Raw genomic sequence first — 22,531 nt, forward strand, 5'->3', positions numbered from 1 at the left:
TGACATATTTGTTGCACATTAACTTCGAAGAAAATATAACAACCTTTATTAGTCATTCATAGTGTTGGTAACATTCATAATAATAATTTGTCATTGTATAATTTGATACACGAGGAGATTGACAAGGATATAATAAAATTACACATTATACATATTATGTATGTATGTATACAGCTACATATAACAGCAGGGGGATTTTCAGGTCTCGAACCCAAACCATTCATCATCATACCATCAGCTTTAACTAGCTATACTTATTTATGTATTATGCAGAATAAGCAGGATTTCGATACATATGCGTTACTTTAGGAATGATGAGTACTGATACTACTGATAGGATCATTTGATAAGGTAAGGTAGAGGTTTGAAATTAGTAAAACTACGATGGTTTCACACTGCAGACTGACTTGTTTTAAAAAAGTCGCTAGTTGTTTGTAGAGAAGCTTGAAACGAAATTAGAGTCAGAATAACTATTTACTATTCAAACGTGGGTGTGAACCCTTGTTGTTAATAACTTGTTACAATTTTTTAATTATTGAGATCATACGCTTAGACGGTGGCCAACATTTTTAAACACTGAACTAAATTATATTCTTGACAAATTTTAATGTAACACATTTAGTACATTTTGTAACATATCAATAGGTTTTTCACACTCTATAATTTGAAACTAATAAGTTTGTTTTGTGGTTATGTATTTACAGCACAAACCTCTTCACAATGGAACCGTAGCCGTCATTTTCGTTCCTTTTTTTATGAAATCCAAGACCGGTCCGATCAATTTCGCTAGAAAAAAAATCAAAGCTCATTTTCGATGATTGGTTGGGTGTATTAATTGTGCAAAATTTCAAATCGGACTAGTTTAAGTTTAAAAACTCGGGCTATGAATTTAAACCTTACTCGAAGTTGCGTTTGACAAAGTTCCCAAAAGAGTTCCGGTCAATTTCACTGAAAAATACCATTAGGTTTTGATTAAATGACTTATGATATACCTGCACTGATACCAATGTATTCCTATGGGTGTATGCTTGTCACTCATACACCCAACATAAATCAGCTAAAACGGTACATATATATGCATATACCACCACAACATATTTGCCAGCATTGTGTCATACAGGTTTCCAAAATTCCAACAAAGGCAAATTTAAAAAGCATGCATTCGACTGTAAAATATTCCGTATAATGAAAATAAGTAACTTACTCAAAGTTGCGCTTGACAAAGCTCCCAAACCCATTTCTGTCGATTTCACTATGAAAAATAATCTTGTTACTAATTATCTATACAACTATACCACAGATATGTATAAATTCAATTAGATGTCAATTCCGTATTAAAAACGTATAGTATTTAAACATTACTACTCACTCGAAATTTCTCTTCTGAAGTCCGAAAGCATCGCCACTATCAATTAAAAGTCCATTCCAGTTAACCAATCGGGCAATGTAATCAAAAAATGACTATATTGTTAAATGGACAATTCTCACCTCAAGGAGTCGAATCGCTTCTGATAGTTATGGGGCGCCCAGGACGATGGTCTTCTCGAAGGATAGCCATCATAAAATCGTCCTAAATATATGTAAATATGTGTTATTGCTTCAATCGAGATTCTTTGAAAAACCTGAGTGCGTATTACTATCGACTTCTTGGATAAAAAGTAAACAATTAAAACTTACGTGCATGCTGACCATATACATAGCATTCCAAAGCTATCCAAGTAAATTACAAGTCAAATTATCATAGCACTTCGTATCATCATGCAGAGTACAGTTCTTGTCGCCTTGGTTGGATCTTTCAGTCTGAATCATGCAAATCTAAAGAGAAATTTCGGCTTTGTCCAAGTGATTGCCGTGCTATTGCATGCATGCAAGATTCGTGTTTGCGTAGGTGGTGGCAGACGGCGAGGAATGAATAGACAATCAAATGTACAGACGACAGGGGTAAGAAAATGGTCTCCGAAGAAAGGATTAGGTCATGCATTTCAGTTATGGGATGTCCTCTGATTTTAATGCACAAGTAAATAAGCAATACGAAAGAAAAAATGTTCATGCAAGTTTTATTGTATCGTGCAACAGGAAAACAATAAATATTTAGTTAGAAAATTTTCAGGAAAATTGTAAATATTTCAGTAATGTGTGCAATAAGTTAGCAAAGTAGATCTCACAGCGAGAGAAACCGCTCCTACAACTGGAATATAGACACCATTCCAAATTCGCGTATTGTTTGAAGCTTTGATACACTAATCTACTACAGGATAATAAAGGGAAAGTGACAGAGAAAGAGGCACACAATGCAAATCAAGTAAACTTGCGTTCTCGCGTGCTAACTACTAACGTTGGAACTATTGGAAGTGTAAAAATTGCGGTAGGGATTATTGAGATTTAGCTTTCTTCCTGCTTGCCCATTATAAAAGACTGCATTCTAAGCACGTATATTTGTATATTTGTATATAGATCCGACAACTTCCTACTTCATATTTATACCTGTACGTTCAACCACCGTCAGGTGGTCTGAAGAATAAATGATCATGCAATTCTGCTACAGGTTTACTTTCTATAAAGTTTTCATAATGAGGGAAATGTATGCCGGTCAGGCGAGTCTTTTTCACCTTTGATCTCCCAGATTTAGGCGACACGGACACTTCTTTTCAGAATGTTCCCTTTCCCTAACGAATCAAGACTACGAAGTTTTCCGCCCGCAGACCCCAACGCGTGAATAAAGTTGGCAACCTCATCATCATAACTAACTCTGCGGAGAATATTCCCTCGACCAAGAGAGTCCAAACCACCCCCTCGTTTCGGGGAACCACCTCCGACGTATCCTAATCTCCAATTGTTGCTCCTAGAATCCCCCCAATCGTTCCCCATCCCGTCCAGTGATCGCAAAATGTTTCCTCTCCCCAGGCTGTCTAAACCTCCACTTCGGGTCCGTACGTTGTATTGAGACGCCAGGCGTTGGAGGGGGTCGTCAGAGTACAATTCTAGAGAAAAAGCGATTTTTTCATGCAACTCATGCAAAAGACATGGAGATTTGTTCTGAAAGTACGAAGAGATTTTGTAGCAGGTAAAACTAATAAATTAACCATTGCTTTTGGTCTTGGTCGTGGTCTACATTGTGGAAAGCTTTGTTGGGGTTAATTACGTGCCACCCAACATGCGGAGGTGACATTGTGACATGCCTTATACTAGTAATACTAATAATGCCTTCTACTAATAGAATGTCAGGCTAATAATAAATATGTACATAAGTCATTGCTGCGAAACTAAATTCTATATTTGAGCAATTATTATTAGATTAAGTATGTGATGCAATGCAATGAGATTTTGCAAAATAGGCACAAATTCCTACGGTGCAAGAGTTAAAGAGTGTAGATTACGAAATCTATGATGATGTTGCGTGAAATACCATTATTCTCACATTGCCTCACCATGCAAAGTGAAGTCAGTACATATGTACCCTTCCCCACGGGGACAGATGAGACTTACCTTGATTCAGTGAGCTCCAGAAATCGTCACCTCGCAGCAGTCCTGACGCAATCTAAAACATGACAAAAATAACATGGTTGACATTTTATAAATTGAAGATTTGATTTTGATTGGATTAATATTCATTAAAAACTCAATGCCGAACAAGTTAGAAAGGGTGGGGCAAGAATGAGATGAGTTTAGGCTTCCGTACTAGTTTCTTAAGAATTAGGATTCAGGAAGTCGTGGGATGAAGGATTTATTACAAATTCATAAATTTTTGATTGAGTTCCTTTGTTGCAAAAACGTCCAGACTGACGCTAAACTTATCGCTATCTTTCTGCATAAAGAATACTTGTCGAAGGGTGCTTAAGGAAATGAATAAAGTTTCTTCTTTTTAGTATTCAATGTTCGAAGCCATATTCATTGTACGCTTTTTCACTTTCTTAAAATATTTAATTTCCTCTGAAAGGATCAAATTTGTACGTTCTCCGTACATCAAGGGAGTCTGAACTGGTAGTCTAGCAGGTGACTTAATTTTTTACTCGAGTAAACTAAAAAGGCTTAATCTTCTCCGATTCTCACGTAAATTGAACAAGCGAGGAGGAAATTGCTTGTGTGAGAATAATTATTATGCAAATTGTGAGTTGAACCTTTATGAGAGAGTTCATTCATGTGTAATGCATGGAAGTTTAATTCTCACTAAATTCACCTCTGCATCTGTGACGACTCTGCCCACAAAGATTCCTTCGTAATGACTACTTCGTAAATATTTATGGTTTTGTCAAGTGTTGGATGTGTTTGAGTGGAAGGGGAAGCAACAATGTAACAAAGCAGAGTTGCCAGAATTCAAGATCCTCAAAGTTAAGTGCATTTCATTCAACAAAACCACAAACAACACAACGTTTTTACAGTGTTCTAAATTATTTAGCTGATTACATTACATTCCTCTTGTCACGACCTTCAGCATGACCTTTTGGTTCGTGTTTGGGGGTTTAAGTAGTATGTGGGGGAAAAAGACAAATTGTAAAGTTTTACTTGAGACAATAACGCACCTATAGCTATCTATGTGTAACCCTCCTAAAATGCACATACACCCCTGCAGAATCGTGATATGCATTGACAAATAGATGGAGAAAAATTGATCATGGATGGATATGCTGCTATTCTTATCTTCGTCATCGCCCCCACCTGCATTTATTATAACCCTGAGATACATACATATTTTATGAATCAAATCTAGCCAGAAACGTAGAAGTTTAGCTACTCAGTCTGGACACGCGGTTGGTTGCACATACCGTTTTCGAAGAAATAGAAAATCTGTACATGAGGATATTGTCACTTAGCGGGGGCTACTTTATTTGTTGGGGAACTGAACTGAACTGAGGAGTAAGTGGTCTAGTAATTATGCTGGTAATTAATGCATGAATAGTGACCGGTAATGGATATTAAGTGTGGTGGTGAAAGTTGAAAATCTGAGTATGCATGCCATGATTTAGCAAATGTATTGAACAAAAGTACCACATGTCTAATTTATTAACAACCTAAAAGTAAGGGTCATACCTGTTGTTTTAATGAATCATCACTTGCGGGAGCTCCTAATACGAGTGGCAAAAGTATGCAGAGCGTAGCAGACGCCAGGATCCCAATTCGCCTCATCTGTGAAAGAACCACATATCATTATGTTAAATATACTAATATGTTTTGGACATTTTAAAATGCTGACCAAAATATATTTATGAACAAACTTACGTTGATAACTGCGGGAAGAAATGTCGACTGCATGTTCTTTTTCAGAAACAGACGCTTATGTATTTCGTTACGGAATTTGGATGGAATTTCTCTTCGTCTAAAACCACAAATAACGACAAATAAATAAATACTTATGCTCTCGCTTTTTAAATTTCAACCCTTTCAAGCTTTCGATAAAGTTGCTCTAATAATTTCTCTCACTGTTTTATGGGGTGCAGCCTTTATTGAAAATATATCTCTCTTTTATGACTGAGATGTGTTGTTGTAGTTGTAAAATTGTGCCTGACACGAAGGAACGGTTTGCTTTTCCCCGAGACGATAAAGTGCAATGGATTGGAGTATCACTTGAGCAGCGGTTCGAATCTAGAGGAGGGTGACAGAAAAATGTCACAAGTTATAAAAACGGAGGATCAGTGAGCGACTTCCTTCCGAAACTCCTTACGTACGTTGAGTCTGCTGATGTATTCTCTGCCAGGTCGATCAAAAGGAGGAGACTCAAAGGACTTGAAGCTGGCGACTGAAATTTATGTGCGGAGAAAGCTCCTTCTTATACCCCAACGCAACCCCCACTTGCTTTCTCCTCAATACAGCGTTATTATCACCAAGCACACTTTCACCACCACCACCACACGCCAATCCATGCCACAGGTTTATCTCTTATTTGCATCATCCCACCAGTTGTGGATTTAACGGCCAGGAAAAGTTTTACAGTCTAGCACGACACTTACTCGGCTGAAATGAGATATAAATGGGAACTCAGGATAAACAAAGACAAAGGAAGATGTGAGTACAATAATTGTGTCCCATGTTCTAAGCTTGGCTAATTACCTGGACCAGGAGAATGGAAGAGATGATGCGTTTCCAGCTTGGTCAAATGGCTAGTCGTCCATTTTGATGGGCCCTAAGTGACGCTCTTATCTAAGTTATCTGCCATTTCCAATTAAACTTTAAGTGGTTTAGGTTTCCTGGAAAATTAAAGGGATATTGATTAAGGTAATTGCGGTAGTGAGGACAGATGTGGCAGGAACATGGCCAATAATAGCAAAGTTGTACCGACTCGCTGATTAATATAACCTACACAAGTATATACATGTACATCCATCTATCTACCTAGTAGGTGTGTATGTATCTAGCTGCTGATACATGCCTACATATACTTTTCAAATAGGTTTAACAGCTATAATGTAGTTGGGCCTGTGACTATTCCAAGTTTTTGAGACACGAAAACCATATTTTCGCTGACATCAGAGTTCGCCCACGCCCCTAATTTTTGACGCATGATAACAATAACTCCGGTCTGAAATGGCAAAATTTTGGAGAAAATAACAAATCCAACGGAAAAACAATATGTCAATGGATAAATGAGTGAGCGAATATGCATCATGTGTCAGTTAGAGCTACGTATTCACAACAAAAGAACATGTCATCCTCCATGAAATTCAATGACAAGTGACAAGGTTTTCACAATGCTCGATCAAGTTAGACAAGTGTCTTACAACTGATCAATTTATCACAGGCTAGCAAACTGTCCGTAAGTTTTAGAACTAAAATTATGTAATTTGGCGTACGTTGAATAAAGTTCTTCAACTGTTGCTTAATTGTCCATTGAAATAACATTGTTGGAAGGTCTAAATTTTTGTCGGATAATCCAACTACTCTTCGTAATTGCAAAAACTGTTTCCATAATTCAACCATGAAGAATTTCAGCTTGTTTAACAAATTTTAAAACCAGTACCCATATAGCACCATGCCAAATTTCAGCCAATAATTTGGTGGTTTTTACATTTAATTTTCAGCTAATTCTAAGTACATACTTAAATATGATCAATTGAACAATTCCCTGCATGTCATCCTTCTACGACTATTCTGCATCAATAACCCCACTACCAAATCTTTATGACCATTGTTCATCTTACATCTTACAACATCAATTGTTGTTAGAACTTGACTTAACTCCTCATTTGCCCCATACTAAGAACAATTATACCAAATATCAAGTCGATAGGATAAGTTTAACGAGAGTTATCGCAGGAGAGCAGACAAACAGACCAACACGATGGTTCCATTAGCCCTCACTGAGGCTAAAAAGTAATATGCAGCTTTAGTGTATAACCGAGTCATATAGTTTCTACCTATGGCTATTTCAAATTGATTTCGCAATAAAAAATTAAATGATAGATTTAGCAGAGTGGTCGTGTATGTTTCCCTTTCTTCAACATGCTTGTACAGTTTCATATGGCTCTGTAAATGTCACCCTCAATAAATAAGCCATTAGTTGATTTAGAACTGGAATGAGAAACCTCAATAGCTCGTGAGAACTGTGTGATGGCATTTCATTGTGTAATGTCAATCAATTTGAGACATGCTGTCCTCTAATAAACTGAAATATGCTTATTCCAAACTCGTGGTAATATATAGTCTCGTACATGCAGTGTTCACGTCATAATCAATAATTGACAACATCCCTTGCAACCTGTGGAGTGTGAATTGATGTTTAGATGTTCTGAGGACGCATCAATTTTCTAACTCTTAGGTTCCTTATAAGTAATTCTAATAGTGTCGCACATTGCCACATATATTTGGTTGTGTATAATATATGCATAACTTTTTTGCCTTGGCCAACTACGATTTCTTATTTTCGACTATTTACAGATAAACTCTCCCATCAATAATAACTGGATTTGAAACAGAGTCCGCAATGCTATAAACTAGTGAATATGCAACCCACGCACGTACATATGAGCTACTTGACTCATCCAAATAATGCCTGACGACGATCGACGATAAGGGTTTTTTATTCCTTCTCAGGGGATTTAGTTTATTGACGCGACGAATAAATCTAATGGTACATGGAGATGTTACAAAACCGAATTTAATGTAATTGAATCAAAGACTTGTCGTGCGGATGCATAACGTCCTTCGTCTTCAGCCTCTCTTTTCCTTGAATATTTTGTACCCGAAAACTTGGGAAAATTCTAGAAAATGGACATATTCAATTTTAAAGGGATTGGATAACAGCGAAAAACGGAAGTTTGTACAGATTTATTCCGTTCTTGTTTCTATTTTTCTTTCCCTTCTATGAATAACCGACTACCTTGTTCGTGCGACGTTGACGTCGCCCTCGTTCCTCATTTTACATACGTTTATCAGTATAACTGAATTCCATGTTCACTACTTTCGGGCTTCCTTTTGATGTAGTCGTCTGGTCCTTCAGGGAACAATATTGTTGATCCAAATACGCAATGATGATGATGGTGCTCAGTTTCTCACAACTACTGCAGAATACATACTTCAGATTGGTTTTAACTGAACAAATAATCGTATTTCCTATGAGAATAGCTAAAAGCATTTACTCAAATCGAGTTCGAATGAAAGTTTTCAAACAGTAACCTCTTTAATATTCGACAAATATCACAACAATTGCATTCGTTTTTGCATAAATAAGAACAAACATTTAAGTAGAATGTCGGTGATGTAGTTAGTCCAGCATTGCAATAAATATGATGAATGAATGTGAATCCGACAATTTGACTCATGTTCTTATGAATTTTCGAACTCATCAAGTCCTTGGAAAGATATGAAATTTATTTAGAGGACCAATTTGATCACAATTTGTTCAGATATTCGTCCACGGGCAAACATTCATATCGATTCTGTAAGCCCTGGGTAAAAACTGTCAGGGAAAGTGAAAGTTCTTACTTTGTACGTATGAACATAGATATGCAAGTAGTATTATGAAACGATAAGTGAGAAATGGTTATGCATATAAATCGCCACGATAAGAAGTTTAAAATATTTTATTAACGACGAAATGTCATGGATGATACTACTGGTATATATTAACCAGCATTATCTAAAATGGATGATGTAATGATTTAGGATTGTGTGTTCCTCGTCACAGGAAATGATTAATGTTCAAAGTTATTGTTAGCTTAAAGTGTGACAGCATTATTTTATTAACACGAAAAGATAATGCAGTTCAAATAAAATTGTTCGACAGATTGAGTAGCGATTAGAGAAATCCCTCAAGATGCTACACACTTATTTACATATTGCCCATGATATGTGTCTACTTTGTAACTTATGTATGCTATCTAATCTACATAACTAGTGGCTGTACATGCAGTTATGAATGACTACATATATCACGGGTTTAAAGCTAGACTCAAAGTGATGAGTAGACAGAGTTCAGTATTCATACAGCACTGTGAACTACTAGGGTTTGAAAATGTCAAGTACAATTTGGGAATTTTAACAGCTTTTTTGGCCATATAATATCGATAAAATGCAGAAAGAAATTGTAACATTTCTTGTAAAATGATGTGTCCGTGTGGAGTTCCTGGGTTTACCTCCACGAATGCGGTAGTTGTAGTTGGTGGAAGTATTTGTGTAGTAGCAAAACATTAGGACTTGGATTCAACGTGGATGCAGTACAGCATACCATTTTCAATCGAATTCAAAAAGTGGGCTCCATCGACGTTTTCCAGAAGTGCCGAACTGGCATAGTTTGAAATGACACATATCTAAAAATATCAGCAGAAAATGATTAGCTCAATGCGAAAAGTATTTCTCATCTCATTCCATCCCAAGAAGATGGTGTATTTGCATATGAAAAGGAAGGAGTAAAACCTAATACGTGACGGACTTACATCCTTCGCGTGCTGCTGCGAGCGATTGGGACCTTTTAACAGGAGGGCCGCCGCTGGAATGATTGATTGGGAAATGGCCAGGTCGGGATCTAACTACGACTTGTTTGGGGGGCAGGAGATCGTAGTCGCTGTAGGTGCCAAACAGCCCCAAATGACCGTTCTCAACCTCTTCCGAGGGATCTTTTTCGATGAACGGTCCATTTGCTTGATTGAATATCACAGGGTTGTTGGCAGACTTTGCAAATTGCTTGGGAAGTAACAACCCCGCTGGGAGAAATTGTTGCTGCTTCTCTCCATATGAACTACTCTCCTGTTCATAAAAAAGTCAATTATCACTAATAAACCACTTTAAGTTACATAGCGCATCAATTCACATCCATCTATTAACATAGATGCCATTTTATATCCAACTACGAGTATCAGGATGTTCTTTAATCCAGTTCTACATAATCCTAAGTTGTGCAATATATATGTCTGACAAGGAAAAAGTATACTAAATATAATCGAAAAAGAGTTTTGTAGGCTGTCTACTGCACTTGCGGTCTGGTTTTCTGCGACTTGCATTCAAAATCAATGTATATTTTTAGTTCGTCTGATTTTTAACTCCAGTAAAGAACAATTGAGCTAAACTAAATAGCTGGCCGGTTAAGTTATTAAGGTTATAAATAAATGTCTCACTACCTCTTGAGTTCCTTTGTCCATGCTGTCTCCAACTTTATTATGCAACTCCAGGTTGTCCTGTTTCCCTGCGTTTCCAGCATTTTCTCCTTGGACACTTTGATCACTCGATTTATCTTTAAAGCTTGGAATGTGAGATCGTTGGTATTGAATAAAAAATCGGTACATGTCAGGGCTCACTGCCTGATGTGATGGATTTGGAGCAAACATGCTTTCACTGCCACACATTACTGAGAAGCTATTCAATATTTGCAAGAGAATCCCACAACTAAACAAAACTATGGAAGGGCTCAGATGAAAATGTCCGGAAGGGGGGATTTTTATTCTCACTTTATTTCTCATATTGTGAAGAGTTTTCTTAAAACGAGGGTCAAGCAATAATTGGAAAATCTTGCAATAAACGTGTCTCAATGCACCCCACAAGTGAGAATTTCGTAGCTAATGACCTTAGAGTTTTTCCTAGAAGAGGTCCCTTCCTACGGTTATGGGGACTGGACGAATTGTTCGAGATTGGAGCCTTTTTATATCCAAATTTTTCTGACGCTGGATTATTAATGTCGTGGCTCAGAATTAAAATCCACCTGTTGTTGTACAGATTTCATTTTATTATCCGTGGGGTTGTCGTTTCACCCACATCTTTCTTGGCGTCGCAGTTGTAATCCAAAAATTAATTACTTTTTGTGGCAGTAATGGATGTGGATCACTTGGATGTAGACACCCCACATTTGTAAAGAACTCGAGAAGACGAAGGTTATGTAGAAAGGAGACGAGGAGGAAACAAGACTTTATTTGGATTTATTATTTCATACGTTGCATACCATAATTCCACTAGAGAAACGGAAAAATTTCTCGATCCTCAGAGGATGAGATCATCCCACATGGTTTGTTCACTGCTATTGCAAAACACGAGCAATATTTAAGTAATAAGCCGGTCCAGCTCAGGATCAGGAGCAGGTCGTCGTGGACTGACTGCAGGAAATAATTTCAAAAACTCCTAAGCTGAGCTGTGGACAGTGACGTCACGCGAAACTACTTTCAGATTTCATGTGTAACAGTATTTGTTAATTAATTATTAGTTAGGAAATTGTGTAACCATTTTCTTTTTCTTGCCATACGGAGAGTTGTATGATTCTCCCATGAGCCGTAAACTATGGCAAGTTATTGAACCAGAGTTATGTAGGTATCAGTTTTTAAGTGAATGACTTACTCATGCAAATAACTGACCCGTTGCATTGTGGGTCCGGCATATTTATTTTAATTTGGGCCATTTTGCATACCATGCAAGACAAGGATAAAATTTCATTCTGATACATTCTCAATCACAGTGACATTCATTCGTTTGTTTCGCATTTTGGCACAACATGGCTTACGAATGAGTGAGCGAATGTTCTCACAAGTGCATGCTTTGGTAATATAATATATAGAATAGACATTGATAGTTTTATACATGCATAAATCTATAGTTGCGCTTCTCTTTACAGTAATCTTTATACTCGTGTACGCAATAAAAATATGTAATGTCAATTCCAAGGTTGGGATTAAGGTTGTGGATAAATTTGAAAAAAGTTTGTTATTACTGATACTGACACATATCATTGCAAACACATAATGCTACATACAACAGTCAGTATACTGAACCATTCTAAATAAACAGTTGCAAACGAAATGTAGCAAAATGGTGAAGCCAAATGGAAAGGAAACGTGCCCTCTATAAATATTTAAACCATGAAAACAACAAATTTGTGGTTTTGACGAAACGGGCAAACCCGTCACAATATTTTGACATACTTTGTGACGACCTCACACAATGGGACAGAATAAGCGAGGATAATTTCGACACATATCAAATTGTATAATTATTGATTCGGGTTATTCGCACTTTTGGTGCGTTTTGTATCGATTTCCCCAATTGTTTCGCACCATTTTGCGTTACCGATTGCTCGATACCAATGATGCTACTAATCCTAAGTGATTCAATGGAGGAGTGATTCCTATATAATTAGCATCAATATTGATGCAAACAACTGGTTAACAGACAGACAGACGGACAAGAGGAATTCTTCCATTCTCCAAGAAATAGCTCCCATGCTACGCAGAGCGAGTAGTATTGAACAACTATCGGGCATAGAATATGTATAATCGAATTATGTTTGTAGAATGGAAAAGAGAATTATTGTGTTTATCCTTCGTGTCCCCAAAACTGATTTATCGCAGTAATGCAAAACATTTTTTCCCGAATTGTGTTGCGTGCAACGAGCTCATCAATCCGAGACAAACCAAAAAAACTCCGATACATTCAACCTTCTGACATGTTATGATTTGCAATATTTCTATATGTTGGTTTAATTTCTTTTAGTACATATGCAGAGAAATTCAGTCTAAAACCATCATTCTACTGACTCGGACTTTACATATTATTTTTAAATGTAATACTAAACAGGGTAACCCCCCAGCTCGCAAATATTTCCTATGGAAATGTTCATACGCAGTTCAGGCAAATAAGCTTGTAAATTGCAATGATTCACAAAAATAAAGATCTAAAACTCGGTGTGTGGCGCATGCGACGAGAAGTTTGTGCACAGAATAAAACATAATTTGTGAAACTCTGTTTGTGTAGAAAACTTGCATCAATGGAGAAAACAGAATCTCAACAAGATAACCTTCCTTCCGGTCCGAATTCCGGTACGGATGTAGTGACACCACTTTCACTTTCTGGGGAAGGAAATGATCCAATTGTCCCTGAGGAGGACGAAGTAGAAGAAGACGAGGAGGAAGAGGATGAGGAGGAAGGTGAAGATGAAGAGGAGGAACAAGTTATGGACGAATATGAAATTCAAAGTGCATCTCCTAAAGACGAGGACGAAGAAGAAGTCGATGCAGATGTAGAAGATGATGAAGAAGAGGAGGACCATGATATTTATGGAATTGGAATGTCAGTGAAAAGTGAAGGTGGAGTTACTACAACGTCGTCACTACCATTGCCAAAAATGAGGACCCGTTTTTCAATGAGCAATCAACAAATACTGGATTTAAACGATCCTTACAACCAGCGAACTTTTGAGGACAACATTTCTCGACTTAATCATTTGTTGGAGAACAATCAGAAGGAATATTGTTTGATCAACTACAGAGGACAAAATCCAGAAGTAAATGAGTTTCGACTTCATCGAAATCTATTGGCAAAGGTGGTTTATCAAGATGAGCTAGACTTGACTGGAAACTTTCTCCAGCAAATTGTTGGGTATGTAATAGTACATAAAGTTTATGCATATGAGAAACCAATTTGTTGTGTCATAATTTCTAAAGTTATAAATATTCTACTTAATACATAAATTAACTAAAATTAAATTACTAGGCGCCGTTTAAATGATGACGACATGCCGCAACTAGCAGAATTTTTAAGTACCGAAGCCCAAGTTTCAAGACTGAATCTCGCCTACAACAATTTTGGCGATGACGCAGTTTCTACTCTGGCAGGAGTTCTACTGGTGACTGAGATTTTTATTACGCTTTCGTTGTTTTTCGTCCTGGTCGCACTATATTTAACCAACTTTTTTAGGCATTTTGCATGGAAGTAAACATGATCAACTTGTTGTAGGTACGAGGAGATATATATCACGTCAATCTGGCTCACAATGACATTACTCCGAGAGGATGCTCCCAGTTTCTTGAGAGCTTGATGCAGCGTTCTCCGCTCCATTCTTTAAAACTATCTGGAATTAAATTGGGAAAAGAGGTACCTGTGAATGCGTGTAATCTCATCGTATCTCACCCAATCTTATCTTACGGTTCTCGAGTGCCCGTACATTATGCTCGTGTTTATGCATTATGGTGCACTTCCCGTGAATACAAATCTAATTAGCGCCCTACCAGTTTTACGCAACTTGCTTCCTAATGAAGAAAGTAAACTTTCTTTTGTTGGCAGCCACCATGCTGTATCGTATCGTTTATGTTGTCGTAATTCTGCATGGGAGGCGAGACTCATCCAAGTGATGATGCAGTATTAAAAAGAGGACAACGAAATCTGAAAGCTTTTCCTTGTCACCTCATGAATTCTTGAAAAAGTGAAGCGAAACTCTAACGGGATTTCATTAATTTATTAAAACTCGATTTCAGGGCTTCGACTCTCTCATTTGTCTTGTCATGTGTGGACGTGGACCGTATGACTTGGACGTGAGTGAATCCGATATGTCCATGGCCGACTTTCAAGGATTGTGTTCCAGTTGGCAAGCTATTGACAGAGATGAAGATTTCCCCAAATTCCTGGTGGACCACCCACTTCCAATACCTCTTGGTAAATTATTTTGCCATCATACCCCATGCGTCATCAATCTCTCTTAAATAGCCACACTGTTTGCATAGTAAATACATACGACGTACGTATACATTTCTTCTACGTTGCATGGACTTTGTTTGACTTAAATGAGTTTTTGGTGACGAATTTTCTCGGGCTAATTCATTTCATTTTATAAGATCTTCATGTACCTGTTCGTGCTCTGTCTGCTCTTGTAGTAGTAGAAAATACAAGAATGGTGTCCAACAATAAGAAAAAGTAGGCTGCTGCTGTTACTGATCAAATATTACCAGCCTCAGACAGTATAGCGCAACAAACGGCTCACATATTTATCTATAGAGGACATCAAATAATGGAGAGAATGGGCCAGACGTAATATGCACATACTTGCATACATACATATATTTCGCATTATTATGGCTCATCGATGAGAAAAGAAGTCAGTGGGTGTATGTTGCAACTATTTCTGCATCCCGGTGGAGAAAGGAGTTGTTTCACCCAAATAAAAATTTTAAGAGTTTGGAACTGAACTCTCTTGAGAGTTTGTGTTGCTTCATCATTGCGTAAATCTGTCTTTGTTGAAGGCTGGCTTCAAAGGGATGGAAATGAAATGAGAAATCAGATCCACATGGAACACGAACTGTTCCATCTCATCTGTTCAAATATTTAAAATTCCTTTGATTGCTGATATATCCATCAGATCAGATCGCATCCATCCAACCAACCATGTACATACACTGACATACAGAGACAAACTAAAACTCGAACCACCAAAGTTTTTGTCTCGAAAGCCAGGCGAAAGCTCTATATACTCATTTTGTTATTTTAGAGGTTCTGGCGGACATGAAGGTGGCCAATAATGAAATGAAGAGACAAGAATACAATTTAATTCAACGGAGAAGCATTGTCGAGCTGATAAGAAAGGATGCTGGTGACATGGTGAGTTCGCAGTAGTGCAAGTGTTGGTCCTTGATTGGCATTGCACAGTGTAGTCAATTGAAAGTAATTGATACCATTTTGAGATAAATTAATTAATTGATGGCATCTTAAATGTCCCTCACTCCACATGAATCGAGTTGACTAACTCGTTTGACTTGACTCTGCTCGTTTGTCATTTGTTCTATCCTATCCTTCTCGTATGCACAGAGAAGTGAAACGAGAATGGAGAAAATTCCAGAAATCCCCAAGCAGGATTTTGGACCACTCCAGGATCCTTCCCGTTTGGTGGAGAAAGTCTCAGCCACCATCCTGCATGGGTTATTTGAGATTCCGGAACTGACGTCGATGGCGAATAATAATAGTGGCGACTATGGCACGGACAATAATTATGACGATGCGATAATGACGACAACTTTGGACAGAGGTCAAGCAAAGATTGACATGATTTTAAAAAAGTCTCAAAAGCTTCCCGACACCGGCTTAATTATTGACGAATTCAAGAAGATCAAAGAAGCTGGTTGCATTCCCTTTGACGCCAAAGGACGACCAGTTATAGTTTGTCCCAGCCTGTACTCTCTGAATGCTGATAACATTCTTGAACTGGAGTCGACCATCACTGGTCACTATGGACATTTTATTCCATCCCCTTTGGATGACTTGGTAGAAGGAGCTCAAGAAATGGCCAGGATTGAAACACAATCCACAAAAGCTCCAGATGACGAGACTGCACAGCAAGCTGCAAATAAAGTGGTCACACGCGTCCTCGCAGAAGCAGCTAAATTCTCATCAAACACAGAGTACGACGAGAAATCGGATGCCGCTCAGATATTATTGGCCTCCGTGTTAACAACGTGTCAAAGGGTGAAAGAATTGGAAGACTCGTCGGCGGAATTTGCACAGGAGGACTTGAATGCGATTTGGGACAATGCTACTCAAGAAACAGTGAACCTAATTTACAAGAGAATTCCTCCAGAACGTTGTTCCTTGTCTCCAAAAGAAATCATGAGTTTTGTGAGAAAGTTTATGGAGTCTGCTAATCGAACTCTTTTGCGACTGTTACAAAACCCTTTCATTCCGCCACTCCTTTTGGACGTTGGGAACGCAGTTTGCAAAGAAGTTGCAGCCGAGGAAAGCTTTAAAAGGGTTGGACAGGAAGGCGGGGGTGGTTGTTGTAGTGGTGTTGGTGAAGCAGTAGTGTCGGACGAGGGGGGCCGCCGCTCCGTCATTACAAACGCTGATGGGCGTTCCATGGAGGGGAGCAATGTTCAAAGGATCATCACCAGCTTCTTGGAAGGGGCAGTCACGGCAGCAGCCACCTTAATTGGTTCTGCAGACCCTTTCTCCTTGAGATCACGAGAGCCTGGTAGTTCCTTAACTCGTGCGTTAGAAGCAAGTCAGCACGTTGCAGAGGAAACAGAAGGACGTGTTGGTCGGACGGTGAAAGACTTTATCCTCGCGGGAGCGTCACTATCAGTCGATGCCAGTAATGCAAATAAGGTTCGTTATCCTTATCCTGCTTATTTGAGAACATGTACATATATTGATTGGCCGTTCAGCTATAAGATCCCCACCCTCCTATGTAAAAAAGGATGGGGTGGGACAGATGGCGAATTTGTGGTATAGTGCTATTTAGACAAAATAAGTGTGGAAAGTGCTAAAGAAGCAACAAGAAGCCATGAGCAAATAGCATTCCACATCATACGTATTACTAATCATTTCCAATTTTACTGGTTTATATTGTTTCTGTATTCTGTATAGTAATTTTATTACGCAATGTAAATAATACTCAAAGAAGTCTGGCCTAAGAGGTTCAAGTGTTTATACTTTCCAATGTTGACGCTGGTTCCTCTTTGTCTGGCCTTTCCTTTGATGTTACTTTTGCACTTGTCTGGCAATGTCTGATCTTTCGCATACAACTCATTGCATTGCATGCATGTACATGTAATGGTCATTCAGACACATAATACGAAGGGAAAATTTGGCGTATTTTTGCCAATAGGACCAATAATTAATTTCATGAACTATTAAACAATGTGCGTGTAACTTGCTTTCAACAACATCCGTAACGATTTGAAGGATAAACTTAAAATCACATGATTGGTTTATATAACATTAGAAATTGGAGACCGTTCTCGACACCTCCCTTGATCCGGCAGTTGAATTTCTAGAAGAAGCTTTTGACCAAGTGGTGAGTATTACTTGTAATTTTCAAGATATTATAAAATTTCGTGGTACCAATTTCAGAAGTTAGACCATAATTTGTATTTAGGCCAACTTGATAATTGAAATGGAAAAGCGTCGCAATGAACACGAGGTCCCAGTTATCAAGTTCCCCTTTGCCTCCAAGCCTACACGGTTGGTGCTCAATCGACCAATATTTCAGGACTTTGAGCCAATAATGGCTGCAAAAATGGGAGACTTTCTCCAGGTTTATACAGATTTGTCTGGTGATGTTTGATCTCAAATACATGATTAAGTTGTCTTATAATATTCTAGTTGAATACATCCGTGAAATGTTTGCATATGCGAAAGTGGAATCTCGGCGAGGATGGAATGATAAGTCTGATGGACGGTCTCTTAGCTAACTCAAATATTGTCCTTTTCGACATTGGATGCAATGCCATAGGGTACTTTTAATTGCAATCATGTATTCTTCTCCATTTCTACATCCTTCCATTCTTCATTTCTGTCTTGACAATGCAAAAGAAAAACGTTGTTTAATTTACTATTTTTTTATGCTGCAATTTTCCATGTCTTCTTCGTTCATCACCCATTTAGACCTGAGGGGGCGAAATGCTTGGCGAGATTTATTCAGTTGAACCAAAATCTGAAACATCTCATCCTGAACCATAACCGCCTCCGGAATCCAGGTCTAAGGTAAAAGCTGTGTGCTCACTAAAAAACCACGTCGCCTACTTATCCTCGAATATAAATGCCTTTGCAAAATCTACTTTTCTGTAATTTTTTCCAGATATCTAACAGAAGCACTTCCAGGCTCCAGCGTAGAGTTCCTCAACATAGCATACAACGACATTGCGGAATCTCTCGAGCAGTTTTTTGAGATTCTTCCAAATACTCGGATTAGATCCCTGTACGCACTGGGGAATCGATTCAACCAGGCCTCGTGGACTGTAATTAATTGAAATACTTAGTTTTTTAGCATCCACTTTTATTACTTATTAATACTCTAATTACACTAATTGTAATTACGGTTGTACTCACAGAAGCTAAAATATTTATTTGACACGGAATGGCTACTCCCAGAATATTGTGACTTCCTCCTTCAAGACGTGGACGGAAGTGGGATGATTGTGAAAAACGCTCAAACTCGAGATGCGAATGGTGGGTGGCCATGTTATGAGAATGAAAGCAATCTGCACACATTGAAACGAATTTTCGTTCTATTTTAGGAAGTATGTGTAATGCTTATGTAAAATGTAATTTTTCCATTTCAGAATGGTATGATGTTCAACCTCTGGTTGCACGGGGACTTTACCGAGCTCCGTATTTCGAAGAAACTGCCCACATTACAACCCTCCTCAAGGACACTTACTAGACAGACACAAAATTACACTCCTGTCTTCTTTTGATCATACTTTTTCATAATCAAATTGACATTCGTAATCTAATGACATCAGTATTATGTAGATTGATATTGATAAATTGGGGGAAAATGAGACTTTCCTTCGATTTCATTATCGCTATAAAAAACTTGACAGCACATTTCCGAACATTGATGCATCCTCAAATATCTAGAAGTGTACAGACTCTCAGAATTACTTACTCGCAAGGACACTGAAAGAATTGATTGATCGTTTTACCAAGTTTTGTTTTGGGAAAATTGAGACGCTCAAAAGCATTTGCATCGTAGTACCCTAGTCCATATAGTTCCATCCAGCCATATTGCGACAAGATTTATAAGTAAAATTGTAGTGCCTTATCCATCCATTTATCTTGGAGACACAGTTGGCTGTCTCCCCGCATTGATTGATGGCATGATGAGAATGAGACGAGAAAGTTATAAAGTTGTGACGGATGGTTTTATCAGTGGTGGCGAGAGCTGGTGGAGCCGGGCAGTGCGTCCATCTGGTGGGGTGAGAGAGGCACAGCTCGGCAGTTTTCAAGCACCGGAAGCTGTGGTGGTAAAACGATGACTGATATTCAACACCTCTGCCGATGATGATAAACTAGACTTGTCATCACTTTTTCTTCACGACAAAATTTGCAGACAAGTGGGTGGGACACATTATTAGTAGTGATTTTGGAGATTGGCTAAAATTGAGTGAATGACGAGTAAGGGTTTGGAAAATCCCTGCTGTGAGTGTCAACTTTTGCCCGTGATACTAAGAAAAAAAAGTTTTGTTTGGCCGAGTAGTTTGTCAATTAAGTGAGTTCTTGGTAGTTATTATTCGAGATAAATTTTACTGTTGAATTAACCTAACCGTCAAGCGGCAGAACTTAATAAATAACATTCTGATTTACAGTCGTCAACGGCCAGCATGATTTTGTTGGAGATAAACAATCGTATTTTAGAGGATACCTTAACGCTCAAGTTCAAAAATGCTTTATCTGGGTATGTTTTGTGTATTGAGACATTGTAATAAAGTTGAGATAACGTACATTGCAATGGAAGGTAACAATATAATGGTTTACTTTACTTTAATTCTTAGGAACAAGCCAGACTCAACAGATATCCAAGTGGCTGATTTCGACGGTGTTCTATTTCACATTTCCAGTCATAGCGGCGATAAAACCAAATTGAAGGTGCATATTTTATTGCGTGTGTTCGTTTGCAGACAATTGTAATATTCGCTTAATTTGAGATTTAAAAAAATATATTCTAGGTGAGTATTTCCCTAAAGTTTTACAAGCAATTGCAAGAACATGGGGCAGAAGACTTACTTAAAAGAGAATATGGAAGTTACCTCCTTTATCCACCTGAAGACGGTATTTGCTATTTAATTCTGTTAATTCCATCATTACATGACGAATCCTTGTTTATGTGTTGACTTAATTGAAAATACGTCCCAATTCCAAATGTTTAGGGTATAGCGTGTCTCTCCTGTTTGACTTGGAAAACGTGCCAAACGACTGGGAAGACTTGGTAAAGAAAGTAGGACTTCTTAAACGCAATTGTTTCGCCTCCGTATTCGAAAAGTATTTCGAATTCCAACAAGAAGGAATCGAGGGACAGTCCAGAGCAGTGATTAATTACAGAGAAGATGAGACCTTGTAAGTTCATTTATGGTCTATGGTTATGACATGTAGATAAAATAGAAAATAATTTCAGAGTTGATCAATTGATCAATTCTTTTTTTTCTGCATTTAATACATTTCAGATATGTTGAAGCTCAAGCAGACCGAGTTACTGTTGTATTCAGGTGAGCCAGACGTTGGGTTTCTTGTTGCATTGCAATAAATCACAATAATTACTTGATCTACAAGTTAATTTTTTTTAATAATTACAGCACAGTATTCAGGGATGAGGATGACGTAGTCTTGGGAAAAGTGTTCATGCAAGAATTTAGAGAAGGCCGACGCGCTTCGCATACAGGTGAGAAGAATTTATTATACCACATGATAAATGGTATGACCATAGGTTGCAATAACCAAACAGTACAAGGGTTAAGCTTACGACTTTCAACTTCATTTAACCTAAAATTTAATCGAAATTTCGTATATGTACTTACATATACAGTAAACGGAAAATTCTAATTATGAATTTCAGCACCTCAAGTGTTATTTTCGCATCGAGAACCACCCCTTGAGTTACAAAACACTGGGGCACGAATTGGGGATAATATTGGATACATCACTTTCGTATTGTTTCCACGTCATACGAATAAAGAAGCAAAAGATAACACAATCAATCTGATCCACATGTTTAGGGACTACCTGCACTATCACCTGAAATGTTCAAAAGCGTACATTCACTCAAGAATGCGTGCAAAAACTACAGAATTTTTGAAAGTTTTGAACCGTGCAAGACCAGAACCAAAGAATGTGGAGAAGAAGACTATATCGTAAGTCTTACACAATTAGAGATACAAAAGAATCGCATTAATTTTATAATAAGTGATAAATTTTCGTGTTAATTTAATAACTCATAATAATGTATTGTGAATTTTCAGAGGGCGGACATTTATTCGACGAGAATAGTTGAATGGAACTGGTGTACACATCGTACAAACGCAATAATAATTGTATTATTACCCTTGTAATCAATTAAAGTCAACAAATTATTACGGTGAAAGTCATATGAGCCTTCCAATCTTAATTGCTTTTTAAATCGTGCTTCACTTTTAAGAAATGTAACGGTAGGATATGATACTAATTCTGATTCGATCCGTAAAAAATACTACTTCAATTAGCATATTCGCATCATAATGATGATGATTATTATACTATTCAAATGTTTCATTTTTTCAACAACTGTTTATGTATTAGTTATATGTCTGAATTACTTATTGAGTGATAATTTATTAATGCAGTGCAAATATTTGATAAGTTATGTTACATATGTCAGTGAAAAGAAAGTATTTATTTAGAACGCAATCATCTACCTACTTCACCAACAACAGCATACTTCGGAATACGGATGGCGAGTTATACAACATATATGTAGTCGACCTACTTATTTGTTACGTGGTAACATTACTTTATTATTATTATGATATATAGCCAAACAGTTTTGTGATGCTAATTTAAAATTTGGTTCCAAAGCCTAAAATAAACCCACTTTAAAACTTGTCCA

The 22,531-nt window shown here is 37.7% G+C and overlaps 4 protein-coding genes across 7 annotated transcripts; 2 read left to right on the top strand and 2 right to left on the bottom strand.

Annotated features, from left to right (window-relative positions):
• Positions 1-5: 5 nt before the first annotated feature.
• Positions 6-5,791, bottom strand: LOC110846076 (orcokinin peptides type A). Of its 3 annotated transcripts, XM_022092700.2 has the most exons (10): positions 5,664-5,791; positions 5,419-5,580; positions 5,218-5,314; positions 5,029-5,124; positions 3,487-3,538; positions 1,489-1,570; positions 1,370-1,405; positions 1,205-1,252; positions 901-948; positions 6-786 (listed from the first exon to the last, which is right to left on the bottom strand). In XM_022092700.2, exons 3-10 carry the CDS (start codon positions 5,248-5,250, stop codon positions 699-701), a joined length of 483 nt encoding a protein of 160 aa, XP_021948392.1. In that variant the 5' UTR covers positions 5,251-5,314; positions 5,419-5,580; positions 5,664-5,791; the 3' UTR covers positions 6-698. The 3 variants fall into 3 exon arrangements, with proteins under 3 accessions (XP_021948392.1, XP_021948391.1, XP_035705539.1); XM_022092699.2 differs by lacking the exons at positions 6-786; positions 901-948; positions 1,205-1,252; positions 1,370-1,405; positions 1,489-1,570 and adding an exon at positions 2,041-2,981; XM_035849646.1 differs by lacking the exons at positions 6-786; positions 901-948; positions 1,205-1,252; ... (1 more) ...; positions 1,489-1,570; positions 5,664-5,791 and adding an exon at positions 2,041-2,981 and having other exon boundaries at positions 5,419-5,657.
• Positions 5,792-9,141: 3,350 nt separating this feature from the next.
• Positions 9,142-11,705, bottom strand: LOC110846048. Of its 2 annotated transcripts, XM_022092661.2 has the most exons (4): positions 11,363-11,705; positions 10,548-11,125; positions 9,867-10,176; positions 9,142-9,740 (listed from the first exon to the last, which is right to left on the bottom strand). In XM_022092661.2, exons 2-4 carry the CDS (start codon positions 10,884-10,886, stop codon positions 9,664-9,666), a joined length of 726 nt encoding a protein of 241 aa, XP_021948353.1. In that variant the 5' UTR covers positions 10,887-11,125; positions 11,363-11,705; the 3' UTR covers positions 9,142-9,663. The 2 variants fall into 2 exon arrangements, with proteins under 2 accessions (XP_021948353.1, XP_021948351.1); XM_022092659.2 differs by having other exon boundaries at positions 10,548-11,705.
• A 1,056-nt stretch (positions 11,706-12,761) lies between these two features.
• Positions 12,762-19,500, top strand: LOC118434811. The gene is made up of 13 exons (XM_035849107.1): positions 12,762-13,785; positions 13,900-14,032; positions 14,143-14,280; positions 14,661-14,838; positions 15,668-15,777; positions 15,985-17,274; positions 17,894-17,965; positions 18,047-18,205; positions 18,274-18,404; positions 18,556-18,654; positions 18,749-18,908; positions 19,002-19,119; positions 19,233-19,500. Exons 1-13 carry the CDS (start codon positions 13,175-13,177, stop codon positions 19,331-19,333), a joined length of 3,300 nt encoding a protein of 1,099 aa, XP_035705000.1. The 5' UTR covers positions 12,762-13,174; the 3' UTR covers positions 19,334-19,500.
• A 384-nt stretch (positions 19,501-19,884) lies between these two features.
• Positions 19,885-22,527, top strand: LOC110845822 (probable actin-related protein 2/3 complex subunit 2). Its single transcript, XM_022092338.2, has 9 exons — positions 19,885-20,164; positions 20,262-20,350; positions 20,448-20,541; positions 20,622-20,724; positions 20,823-21,009; positions 21,117-21,158; positions 21,246-21,331; positions 21,506-21,800; positions 21,909-22,527. Exons 2-9 carry the CDS (start codon positions 20,277-20,279, stop codon positions 21,934-21,936), a joined length of 909 nt encoding a protein of 302 aa, XP_021948030.1. The 5' UTR covers positions 19,885-20,164; positions 20,262-20,276; the 3' UTR covers positions 21,937-22,527.
• The last annotated feature ends 4 nt before the right edge of the window (positions 22,528-22,531 follow it).

The sequence above is a fragment of the Folsomia candida genome, unplaced genomic scaffold (genome assembly GCF_002217175.1).
Source record: "Folsomia candida strain VU population unplaced genomic scaffold, ASM221717v1 Fcan01_Sc003, whole genome shotgun sequence".
Lineage (NCBI taxonomy): Eukaryota > Metazoa > Arthropoda > Collembola > Entomobryomorpha > Isotomidae > Folsomia > Folsomia candida.